The sequence below is a fragment of the Echiichthys vipera genome (genome assembly GCF_963691815.1).
Source record: "Echiichthys vipera genome assembly, chromosome: 15".
Taxonomy (NCBI): domain Eukaryota; kingdom Metazoa; phylum Chordata; class Actinopteri; order Perciformes; family Trachinidae; genus Echiichthys; species Echiichthys vipera.
In genome coordinates this window covers 4275046-4288103 of record NC_139840.1, presented here as the reverse complement: position 1 = coordinate 4288103, position 13058 = coordinate 4275046, and the positions used below count along the sequence as shown (strand labels likewise).

Below are 13058 nucleotides of genomic sequence, written 5' to 3'. Positions count from 1 at the left end.
TTTTCTAACAATGTTCAAAAATGTTGAGCGTGATCTGGCTCAGCGATTTTAAAGTACAGGTAGTTTGAAATAAATGTGATAAAACAACTGTGGTCTATTATAAATGCTCCTTTCATTTACAATTACAGAACAAAAACCTCTCAAGATGCTTTTGGGAAAACCAGCCGACGAGTGTCACCGCAAAGTCGATTTCAATGCAATACAGGTTCAGCTACAGTACATGTACAAATCATCCATTAATGCTACATAGAATAACTGCTATCCAGAAGCAAGACTATACTTTATAAGTACTAGTCGGAAACACTTCATTTCATAACGGCATCATTCCAGCGTTCTGTGGTTCAGGTACACGAGCTTACCGCTGTAGGACTGGTTCAAAGACAAGCTTCTGGACAGAAAGTAACTTCCTGCCCCCAGATTATTACAGATTACATGTCTTTCTGTGTTTATCAGAGAGATTTTCATGAAGTGACACCAAAGCAAACCTTTAATCCACGGGTTAATCCTCCGGAATAATGCCGTTTTTGAATGAAGCGTTACGCACTAGCCTTGTTTCCACGTGGCTGGACTGATTCACGGGTCCGTCTACTGTGTTTAATCTATTAAGGCAGACATGAGTGTAACTTCACTGACAAGCCACGATACTGGTTGTCCATGAGAGATAACGATTCAGGTTGAAGAAACACAATATTGCTCCTACTAGGATAATGACACATTGGAAAAAGTACATTTTTCTCTTTTTCATTTTTCTCGCCATGAGAGAAAAACTGTAGATGTTTAATCGAGTTGCCACGACTTTTGAAAACAACACCCTATCGGCGGTTTTTCATCACTTGCCGCAGTGTTAAGAAAAATAAATCCTCAACGAGAGATGAAATCGCAGATGAGTTACACTGTGACGCTCTAGCGTACTGCATGACAACATAATCAGAAAGCATGGCTCCGAAAATCAGATACGACGACCTTGTGATACAGACATGATGATCAACATCACACACACACACACACACGCACGCGCACACACACACGCACACGCACACACGCACGCACGCACACACACTTGAAACAGAGAGCGACCAAACGGTAACTATGATAATTAATATACTCTTGACAGAACACAGGTAAATATATATTTTTTTCAATCTATGAAAATGTGTTTAGATGTCACTTTGGAAAACAGGCTTCATGGATCATTACAATAGAAGGAAGGTCTATCTATGCACACGGTTGATTCAAGGGTCGCCTGGCACAATGTTTAACAAGATGGACGGGGAGGAGAGGAGCGTAAGAAATGGAAGGAAGAGTCTATGGGTGACAATAGGAGGAGGTAAAATGAGAGGAGAGCCGTTAAAATGGGGAAATGAAGGGAGAGGAAAGGAGGAGCCATTTGGAAAAAGAACAGAATGGACACAAGAAAATATAGAGAAGGAAATGGAGGACAATTGGGCAGAGACACAGCAGTAGATGTTCAGAATAAATAAAAATGATAGGGTGGGTAAAGATAGGACAGGATGGGAGAAGCAACAAGACAATGTGAAAGGAGGGGAGAGGAGGACAGGACACAAGAAATGGGCAACAATTTGACCGATATAGATGAAAAAACCGGTAATAATGAGACAAAAAAAGGGACAAAAGGAGAAGGAGAGGAGACGGAAACAGGGAAGCAAATGAAAGAGATCGCAAAGAAACATAAGGGAGTAATAACAGGAGCTGTCCTCCAGAGCGGACAGAAGAGGAGGAAGGAGGTCCGTCAGAAGGAAGTGCTCCTTCCTACTGTGGAAGAGCTTTCAGAATGGCGTTCACCTCCTCTGCAACGGCTGTCAGTGCAAACTCAAACTGATCCTGCAGGAAGATGGAGAAGGGAAAAAAACAGAGTGGAAGAAGTGAAAAATACTGAAACACTCACAACTCCTGAGAGCAAAGAGCCCTTTGGCGAGATGATGAACCTGGTGTTTCTGTGAAAGCTTTGGCCGGTTAATGAAGAACAAAGAAAATCCAACTTTTGCTCCAAACGCTTCTGTAGTTTCAGTTTGTTTTACTCACTCAAACCTCTTTGAACAGTGTCCTCCTATCTCTCCAGGTGAGAAGAAAACTAAATCTCAGTCCAAAACCTTGGGCAATAATCTGCCTCCGTTTCTAAGGCTCTTCTATTCCTGTGATTGGTGGAGCTCGTTGCGACCTCGGAATTGAGACTGTAGACACCAGCCAGGCCTGACAAAACGACCCCAACCTCCGGTTTCACGGGAGACATGAATTACATCTTTATGTTTTTTAGTTGGCGATGTGAAATTTTAATGTTCGCCTAAAAAGATGCTAAATATTGCACACCAATCAAAGATCTGGCAACGCTGTTCTCTTTAGTAAAGATGCTAAAACAGATTTATCTAAGGAGTTAGACTAAGGGCGCACTCACACTGTCCTTCCACACCGGGCCAAAACAGTTTTTTCGGATCAAGCCTAGTGCGTTTGACCAGTGTGAGTGCAACCGCTCCGCGCATAACCGCGGCCAGCTGGCCTTCCACGGCCCGTCTGAGAGCGGTGGGCTTTTGTAGAGCACGTTTGCACGTGTACGAGCACGAGAGTGCGCACGTGTACGAGCATGTGTACGAGCACGAGCATGAGGCCTACGACGGTTCTGACGTAATTTATGTGCGCCTGTTCGGACAAAGAAAATAGAAGGACGGACCATGCGCGGACATTTAACAACAACAACAATGGCGGCGAAAGGTTCACGTTGGTGTGATGCGGAGGTGGAGTGTTTACTGCAGATTTGGTCGATGAAAATATTCAAAAACAGTCGACAAGACGCATAAAAACTCAGAGGTCTATGGAAAGATTTGGAAACAAAGCGACGCATCGCGATGACGTCATCAATGCGTGTGACGTGTTACGGCGTGATGACGTATGGACAGCAAGAAGCATTCGCCGAGGCCCAGGTAGTGTGAGTACAAACGAGCCTGGGGCGCGGGGGGAGAAGGATGGGGGGGGGCAAGTTCCCTAAAGCCCGGTGCGTGGTGCGGAAGGACAGTGTGAGTGCGCCCTAAGTAGTTTACTGCAACATGTCCTCGTGCCTGGGGTGGACGGGATATTTTTTTAAGTCATCACTTCATTTCCTGCATTGTGGTGAATCTTCAATTTGTGCCTTTTCTACATTAATTTACGGTGGAAATGTCACGGTACTTCCTGCTCCAACCATGCAGTTACTTCATCTGCTCCTTATATCCAGATTGCATATGGCCATCACTGTCTTTATGAGAGGCATCGTTGCATATCTGAGTCGTGTTCAGGCAGCTCGTCAAAATAAAAGTCCTCTGCTAGTTTTTATCGGGGTGGACACATGCACACGTTTTATATATTGAGGGGGACATGTCCCCTGCGTTCCCCTCCAAAGAGGTTGACACCTATGATGTCATATACTGCATAGTAAAAAAATATGTATAAACATATCAATAAATCAACAGGGAATTGCAACCATTAGTGAAAAGTTGCTTCTTCAAAAGAGAGATGTTTCACCTGGACCTGTAATGCTCCGCCATTTAGTTTACTGTATGGTTAGATGAAGAGGAAGGTACAGGGCCCAAACCACATTTTCCTTCATCAAAATCTGAGTGCTGAGGCTGGGACTGCTGACCACGAGGGGAATCAGTGTGTGAGGAACCCAGGGAGAGCGCCGTGACAGCCGTTTGCTCAGGATACATGGTTTAATAAAGCCTGGATCGATGCCGCCAATGTTTTACACATCCTGGCTCACCTCTCTAATTATGTTCACAGATCAGTTGGTAATTGAAGTTTCCAGACCAGCCATCACTGACATCACTCTGCGAACGCATGACGAGGAGCGACTCTGGTTGCGGACTCTGGTAAAGCTCACCGCCCATTTGAATTCTACACATGTTCTTCTGTGATCTGGGCACACCCGACTATAATCCAGGTTCAATTACTTTTCAGAAATCGATTCATCTTGTCTGATGTAGAGAAGCGAATCCTAAAAAAAAAATTCATCCAGTCCATCTCACAAGGGGGCACGAAGAATACCAGCAGACGTTAGGCTTTCAGATAAAATGACGTTTAAATGAAGGTCTGATTTATTGTTAGAGAGGCCGTACTGTGACGCGGAGCCTGCAGGTCTGACTGTCAATGACTGAAAGTCAGAATCAGGATTTACAAGATAACATTTGTGACTTTATGGAGATGATATTTTAAACTAAATGTCTTCCCAAGCTCTCCTGAGAGAAGCAGTTTCAGCACCGACAGAGATGTGTTTGATCAGCTGTTTGAAATGAATATTTGTCAGATTACACTGCAGTTGTTCTGCTGATGTAATGTGTCATCAATCGTCGGTTTCCCAATTGTCTCCTTATGTTTGGTGCAACCTCGGCTGTCAGATGAGATCTGGTCATTTGATGGAGCGTCTTGAAATAATCTTTTGCTCGTGTGTTGCGCCAAAACAAAAGGTAGAATGCCGTTCTTATCAGTGCTGGGGAGGGTAATGACGCAGCAATGACGCTTTCAAAAGGCCAGTAACTGTAATGTAATAACTGCAAATCAAACCATACCACTTCATGGTGCAGCAACATTAGCCTTTGTGCAATGGATGTGACCCATATATCACAGAAAGAATCACGTAATGTCACAGATGGGTAATAAATAAACACTAAGCAGTAAACAGTGTACAAGAGAAGCACTGAAAGTCAGTGCTGTAATATTGTTCAGAACAGGGTGATAGAGCCCATTCTCGTTCCCAGGGCGTTAAATACAGCTGTTTTGTTACGTCTGTCGGCATTTGTTGGTCGTCACATGATTTCCTTCTTTGCTCCGAACATCATTTCTACAGTAATTAATACGTGGACGACATTTGAATTACAATCCAGAAGATTTGTAGGTATATGTTCAAACAGTAAATGAGGACAGCCTGAACAAACACAGGACTTTCACTCAGGAGACCATGGTTCGTGTCTGGTGTGTTCCGTAAATTACTGTAGTTACATGACAAACGCACTCATTTTAATCCCACCCATGACTCATCTCATCTCATCTCATCTTCAGCCTCTTATCCGGGGTCAGGTCTCGGGGGCAGCAGCTTTAGCAGGGGACCCCAAACTTCCCTTTCCCGGGCCACATTAACCAGCTCTAACTGGGGGATCCTGAGGCGTTCCCAGGCCAGTGTGGAGATATAATCTCTCCACCTGGTCCTGGGTCTTCCCCAAGGCCTCCTCCCAGCTGGACGTACCTGGAACACCTCCCTAGGGAGGCGCCCAGGGGTCATCCTTACCAGATGATCCTGAACCACCTCAACTGGCTCCTTTCAATGCAAAGGAGCAGCGGCTCTACTCCGAGTTCCTCACGGATGGCTGAACTTCTCCCCCTCTCTCTAAGGGAGACTCCAGCCCCCCCCCCTGAGAAAACCCATTTTGGGCGCTTGTACCCGCGACCTCGCTCTTTCGGTCATGACTCAGCTTTCATGTCCATAATTAATAATTTAAACAAAAAAAAATGGCCCTTAAGTTTGTTTACTGTCCTAACATGTGGTTAAAAGTTGATTATGGTTTAACATGGTATCATTTACTTCCAGGCCCAAAATTATGAAGAAATCATGTGATTTGTGATTTCGTAGTCACTGCACTTTGTTAACCACTTGTTTCACGTGTTTAAAAACTGTATTTCAAAGCGATGCCAAGGGGTCCTGACAAAACGTCCGTATGTGGTGTGGCATGAGAACGGGTTGAGTGATGTCACATTCAGTTAGATGAAACGTCAAAACAACGCTAATGTAATGTGTACAGTTGTCAGGCTCTGTTGCCGACCAACACTTCTAAAGCTCATTCATTATCATGTGTCTCGTTAGTTTAATATGTTGGCTTGTGTATCTTTTTATGAGCCTTCAGAAGCACCGAGTGAAACGTAATGTTCAGGCCCGAGATCCTTGATCTCTAAAAGGTCTAAATGTTAAATTACTACCACAAATATTTCTGGTTAGTCACTCTTTGTGTGTGGTAACTGGTGTGACCTGTGCTATCATTTGGGTTCGATTAATCAATCACATTCGGCAGCAACTTCAAATGTAAATGTAAGATTGTTAAAAAAAAATTTGTTTATGCAGTGTATCATCTGCAGCCTCCCTGCCACAAATCACATGAACAAGCTGATTCAGGTGTGTGTGCGTGCAATCGTGTGTTACCTTGGTCTGAACCATTCCCGGCCTCTGGTCCCGCAGGTGCTCCAGAGTCGCTGCAATATCAATCTCCTTGGCGCCTGTCACACACACACACACACACACACACACACGCACACAAACAAACAAAGACAAACACATTTATAAAATGGTGTTGGACTGCGGTCAAAGTGCCACCAAGATAATCCAGCTAACATCTGTCAATCTGGTGTTTTATACCCACTCCCTTTAGAACTGCAAAAGGCGATTACATTCATCCTCTGCACAAACAAACAAACAAACAAACAGGCTCCACAAACAGCTAGGTGGTGGCGTTTTGTTGTCTGGATGAAAAAAGATAAAGAGGGAAAAGAAACTGTTGGAGAGGACTGAGTGAAGTAAATCACGGCCCAGGCTTTTGTGGCGTTTTCTAAAAGAAAACGAGCCAATCTTAAAGCTCTTCGTCGGCCTTTGATCATCATCCTGTAGCCTTTGAGCTCATGAAGGTTGCCCACGAGAGCTCTGTCAGCCCCGGCCAAAATCTGACATGCCTGCGTGTGTTTGTCGCTGTTCCAGTTTACTTGCCAGTCAGCCTGTAGGCGTGCCAGACTGGCAAGACGCCCCGCAGCTGATGACAGTGCGGCTGCCGGCAGTGGGCTTAATGACCTCTGGCCAAACACTGGGCAGATTACCATGACAATAGGGCTGGGTGAAATTACCAAGACTTTCTATCCCGATAATGATCATTTCATATCTCCACACCACAATCATGATTCCCATAATACATAGTCTTTATGACTTAACAACATGGCAAAGCTCATTTTTGTATATCATTAAATTTTATTAAGAACTTTAGTGCGAAATAAACTGAAACATGCGAGGTTCTTTCTCTCAACCTGATCCAATCGTCCTCGCCTACTGAAGTTGCCATCTTATCTGACTTTGACTCCTTTTCTTTTCTCTTACATAAAAAAGGGCATGTATGTGACGTTGGGGGGAGGGAGATACGTCCATCTGGCTGACGTTTACCTCTGAGGAGGAGTGAGGGCCAGAGGCTAGCTGTCACTCACGAGGTCACACCCCTTAATTATTCCTAAACTTTAACCTCCAATAAAATAAAAACTAGCCTTGTAAACTTGTGGTTTTATTTAGGATTACTATTCATAAAAATACAATTATTGGTGAAATGTACTAATGCCATCAAGGTCACATTACTCTCTGTTAGTTACTGCACAAGTATTCTGCTCCAGTATTTTAAATGAATTCCTAAATGATTGTCTTTTCATATTATAGAGGTCTTTATTGCAGAGAGAGGCCAGAACTCTGGCTGGTAAATTGTTATTCAGCCTTTTAAACATTAAAGTGTCCCAGGCATCAACCTTGGTTCAGACTCTTCAAGAAGTGAGAGGAGTGCAAACTTGCATTCAAAAGTTTTTCAGAAGGCGGATGAATAAAGAGTTCTGAGGTGTTATGCTCTTAATGCATTTGTATAAAACGGACTTTATATTTTTCAAATATATATGAATGTGGCTTCCTTTTAGCGAACAGCATTTCTGCTCGAGACAAATAAGCTGAGCTTTTAACGGCCTAATGTCGTCTCTTAATGTCAAAGGAGCACAACTAATCAGGACAAGTATTCGCTGAAATAGGGGTCTGAGCGACGGACACAAAAGGAGCGGGACGAGTTATACAGGCACAGGGGAAAAATGTTTGTGTTAAAGGGGAAAGAAGACATCGGAAAGAAATAGGGAGTTGGCTGAAGACGGGGAGAAACGAAAGAGAGGTGGGAGCAACAATTAAATGAACAAAGACCAAGAAAAAACATTTAATTTGTTTTCGCTCGTACTCCCCCTCCATTCAAAAAGAAGCGCAAGAATTCTCTTCACTTCTTTCTTGTTGTGACACATAATAACATTTCTGTTTCTTGCCGGCATGAAGAGGAAAGTGAATGGTGGGAGAGCTGCTCAGTCACACCAGTTTCTTATTCTGTTTCACAGGATTTGTGAGCTTCTTTTTTCTTTACGACACAATGGACTCCCTTCTATCCAGGAAAGCTGCAACACGGTACTCACTGCTTTAGTTTTTCTTTTTTGGAGGGAGGGCTTAACAAGCCCAGGGCTATTGTGTAGATTCTGATAAACCTCAAAATGGCCGGTATATAAAAAAAAAAAGGCTTTGCCTCTTTGCAAAACTCTCCTTGAAGGAATGGTATAAAAACCCCAGCCTCATTTCTAACTTCCCTTCTCTGCAACACCCTCGCTTCGGGGTGGAGGTCGAGGAGGAGGACCGAGGAGGGTGGGAGGGGGAGCTATAGAAGAGGAAAAAGGAGGAAAGAAAGATAAAAAAAAGACTGGGCCCTTGAGGAGGCCGCAAAAGACCCCCAAAAGCTGAAGCCCAGGACCGGGCTCACCAGCTGGACCTGGGAAAAAAAGCGTAAAGAAACAGAGGGATGCTGAAAAGCTCCCCGGCACTCGATGGGTTTTATTCGATTCTTAAGATGAAGAGAAGGGTGGCGGTTGATGGAGGTTTGTGTGTGTGTGTGTGTGTGTGTGTGTGTGTGTGTGTGGGGGGGGTTAAAACGTGAGAACCACAGCAACACCTCAACCCTGCAACACCGCCATAATTCTAGGCAGAATTTTCAATTCATTCCTTTGGAGAAAAAGAGTGGGAAAGGAGAGAGAGGTGGGAAGGAGGGAGTGATTTTGTGTCCGAGAGGGAGCATGAAGAGGAGGAGGTGGTGGTGGGAAGTGTCTTTGATCAGGATGGAGGAAGCCTGCAAACCTGGGGGCCTCTAGATTCTCAGGACAGACAAAACCCTCCAAAATGAGGGGGGTGTGGGGCTGTGAGCAGTCATGTAGTGTAGTGTGTTCCACAGGGATCGATTTTAGGCCCGGTGCATTCACTTTTTATATTAATGACATTGTGTCTCATGTCAGTGGTTGTCAAATTCATTTATATGCTGATGATACCATCCTGTACTGTGTTGCGTACCCTGCGAAATCAGCTATTAAGAAACTACAACTGTCCTTTAATACTCTTCAGAATGCTTTTGTTTCTCTAAAACTAGTCCTTAATCAGACTAAAACTAAATTAATATTGTTCTCAAGGGCTGGAGGATTGGACCACAATGGTCTATGCATTTCCACTATGAATAGGTCTGTTATGAAAAGGTCTCTGAATATAAATCTTTAGGCATTTGGCTTGATGAAAAACTCTCTTTTAAATCTCATTATTGTATTTTATACAGAAATAGAAGCAGCTTCCCAATGGTATGTAGAAAAAGAGGGTTATTGAAGCAGTGTTTTTATCAGTGCTGGACTAGGGGGATGTCGTTTCCACCCTAAAACCCCTGGACTCAGTTTATCCTTCAGCTCAGCGAGTCATTACAGGTGACTGCTTTGAAACGCATCACTGCAGCCTGTATGAAAAGGTTGGTTGGCTTTCTCTTTTCATGAGAGGTGAGAAACACGTTTTTTATATATTTTTAAAGCTCTTATTGGGAAACACCCACTCGACATATCAGCTATGCTTGACTGGAACACAGGGGCCTATTGTACCCGGTCCAGTGAGCTGCTCCTCCTTGAGGTTCCCTGAGCTCACTCCGGCCTGGGAATGACTGCCTTTTCATATCGTGCCCCTACCTCTTTGAATGTTCTGAAGAACAATTTAAAAATGACTGCTCTTCCTACTTTTGGTTTATTTAAATCGATGATTTCAGATTTTTACACATCCCACTTTCACTCTTTTAGTATTTTTTTATTTTATTTTATTTTATTTAAGTATTTTATATTTGTTTTTAAACTGTTTTATTACGTCACCCTTGTTATTACTGTGTGCTCGTCGCCACTGTAAATGAGGGAAACGTCAGTGTCTCTTGAGCTAAAAATAAAGGTCATTGATTGATTGATTGCATGTTCTGAATGATGATGCATTCACCAACACACTGTTGGGAGAAATACATGAGTAGAGAAGCCAATTTTGTTGAAATGGCACAAAATGAAAGTCTTGGGAGTTTTTTGCCCTGAGCACTCACAGCTAACTGTGTATCTAAAACAAACTAAAATGTAAACCCTAACTCATTAATGGATTATCTAGAAGTTTAAGGACTTCCTTCAGGCCAATAGTTTCTATTATAGGATGTCTTCCCCCAGAATACTTACTAAAAATGTTGGCTTCTCCTGGATAGCTAGCAATGCCAATGATCATTGTCTAGCTAGCTAATAATGCTAGCTAGCTGGTGAACTACAATACTATACTACTATATGTGCATATGCGCATATATACTTTATGACTAGGGTGACCAGACTTGCCCAGTTTTTGGTGTCTGTCCCCAGCTGGAGCTGTCCCCATTTTAACTGTGTTAAAAACAGACCGCAAAGTGAAATAATGTTATGTGTAGACTTCGGGCTCATTCATCATTATATTGTTTATACTATATTGTGTGTTTATTGCTTATATTTTACTTTGCTTATTGTTTTATTATATACTATTTTTCTAAAAATGTACCAAGGGGGAGTAGCACTCCAATTTCGTTGTATGAAATGCAATGACAATAAAGTCTATTCTATTCTATTCATTCACTCTACATATAACAACGAAAAATAATGCGCAGTAATTTGTGCATTTTCCACATATTTATTTTGTGGGTGTTTCATGTATTAAAAGCAGGGGGTGTAGTATAAGACAGTGAAACCAAAATACAGGACTTTGATCCGGGCAAGCGGGGTTTGTTTCCTGTAGCCGTTCCGTACTGACTGACAAACTGAATTTTTCTCTAATTTTAACCAAGTTGTTTTGTTGCCTAAACCTAACCCGCACCAAAAGCAACAGGCACGGTCGCCTTCCAGTCCGTCGCCTTCTCCAGGTCGACTTCCGTCCACCGTTTCATAAAATACCATACACATTTTTATGCAGAACCTTTAGTACGATATCCTAGGAGCCTCTTGATGAGAATACGTTGGGTGTATCCCACAGCACAGGATTTTCGGGGGCTGGAGTTTACATCCCATTGGCGCTGTTAGAGCAGATTTGGGGCTATCTATTGGGCAGGAAGGGAATTAAGGGAAGGTGAGGGGTCATTTTCCCCCGTCTTACCCTTTGCCAAGTATGAGAAAATAACCCTGATAATGTCTTCAGTTCTAACAGAAAACCTGTCTTACATGCAGCGCATATTTTCCCTGTGTTTAGGGTCTCCTCCTGGTGCGACGGTATCATGAGTAAGTTTGTTAAATATTTATCGACGAAGTACAAAAAGGAGTCGTCGCATAAGTGAAGTAAAACACTACGGCACTTCCCTGCAGAGGAGTAGAATTAAATAGTGGCTGAAACCTGACAAGTAAAGTGTGTTTAGCTAAAATATGTACAAAGTGCAGTCAAATGACTTGATCATCATCATCATCATCATTTTACTTAGCAGCAACCAAAGGAGTGAAATCAAATAATAAATAATGCACACGAAAAACTAACAAAGCAAAAAACTCCCAAACATAAAGCTGCGTGTCGTGGCTGTCGAGGGAGACTCTTCAAACTCCACTTTACGGGATTTTGAAGGATTACATGTGCCTGCATGAGCTTTAGCAGATTCTACGACACTTTTGGTTTATGAAACCTCTTCAAAGGCATTTGAATAAAGTCAAATACAGAGGGCTGTCAGAAGTAAAACACAGCTCTGTTTTTTTCCATTACAGTTTTTTGTCAACGCTTCATTTCCTAACAGAGGTTTCCCGTTTAGTTATAGGTGATTAAACCCACTTTGATCCTCACAATGAACTTCAGACACTTGCTGATCGGGGTCTGCAGCTCAAACAAATGCCACCTCTTGTTGATAATCTGATTGACTGAGCTTTAAAACTGTGTGGTTCTTTTTTAATCAGTTTATTCACAAAGCAGGGTTAAGAAATATCTTTATTAAATGTGAAGCTAACCATAAAACTCTTCAGACAGTCTTCACACAGAGTGGAGAAATGATTAGTATTATGATTGGATTGCTTCAGTAAAATTAAACGAGACACAATAAAGTTGGCAGCTTTAATTTACTATGTCATCCCAGACAGATGTTTAGTTTTGGAACTGGGCTGGATGGCATGAATCGGTGTTGAGAAATTGTTTTTTAGAGTAAATTCGGGTACATAGGACACCGCCGTCCCCCTCCTCACATCCACCAACTCCCACGCAGCCCCACCCTTCTCTCCCCAGCCCCTGGGTGCTGAGGAGGGGCCCTGGGGCCCCTAATCACAGTGTGACAGCCTGGGGAAAGGGCCCTGATGCCCAACTGTCCCTTTGATCTGGAATTAAAGACCCAGGAGCTCGTTCTGCTACAGCAGCACCACCATGGGAAACACACACGCACACGTGCACGCACAAACGCACACACGCACGCACACATGCAAGTTATGCAGACACACATATGCACGTGTGAAATCTGTATAACCAACCCTAAAAATTCTCATCAGAAATCAACACTTTTTAATAAATACATATTAATAAACACTAAATAATGATCTGAATATTCCTTTAGTCCGTACCCACAGTGCACCAACTACTGTGTTAGGGAAAATAACTTCACTACTTGTCGCAAAAGCAATTCATCTTTACTTAAAAATCACCCATTAGATCATTTTCAGACAACTAAATAGAGACTAATCACCGAAAACGAAGGGTTGAGCATGGATCTGCACACTCAAGGAGGGACTAGTCATTTGAAGACACAGCCCTCAGTGTGGTGGGTGAAGCAGTGAGAAGTGAGAATGATTTGAATACACGCAGTAGCAGTAAGGAAGGCCTGTCTGTTAATGTGAGCACACGCACACGCTTAAAAACTGACATAATCACCTAAAGTGGACAAGTAAAAGTCACTTGTTCCCCTCCAAAATAAGCAATCTGACACTTAATTTAATGTCATGTCCTG

At 42.9% G+C, this 13058-nt stretch overlaps 1 protein-coding gene across 1 annotated transcript in view; it reads right to left on the bottom strand.

Annotated features, from left to right (window-relative positions):
* Positions 1 to 1749: 1749 nt before the first annotated feature.
* Positions 1750 to 13058, bottom strand: part of LOC310957503 (receptor-type tyrosine-protein phosphatase N2-like) — a gene marked incomplete at its 5' end in the record, with an annotated part of 214287 nt that continues 202978 nt past the window's right edge. The window contains 2 exons of the mRNA XM_083928087.1: positions 1750 to 1842; positions 6179 to 6252. Of these exons, the coding sequence (XP_083784213.1) occupies positions 1771 to 1842; positions 6179 to 6252 (146 nt within the window). The 3' untranslated portion in view covers positions 1750 to 1770. The remainder of the gene's footprint in view (positions 1843 to 6178; positions 6253 to 13058) is intronic.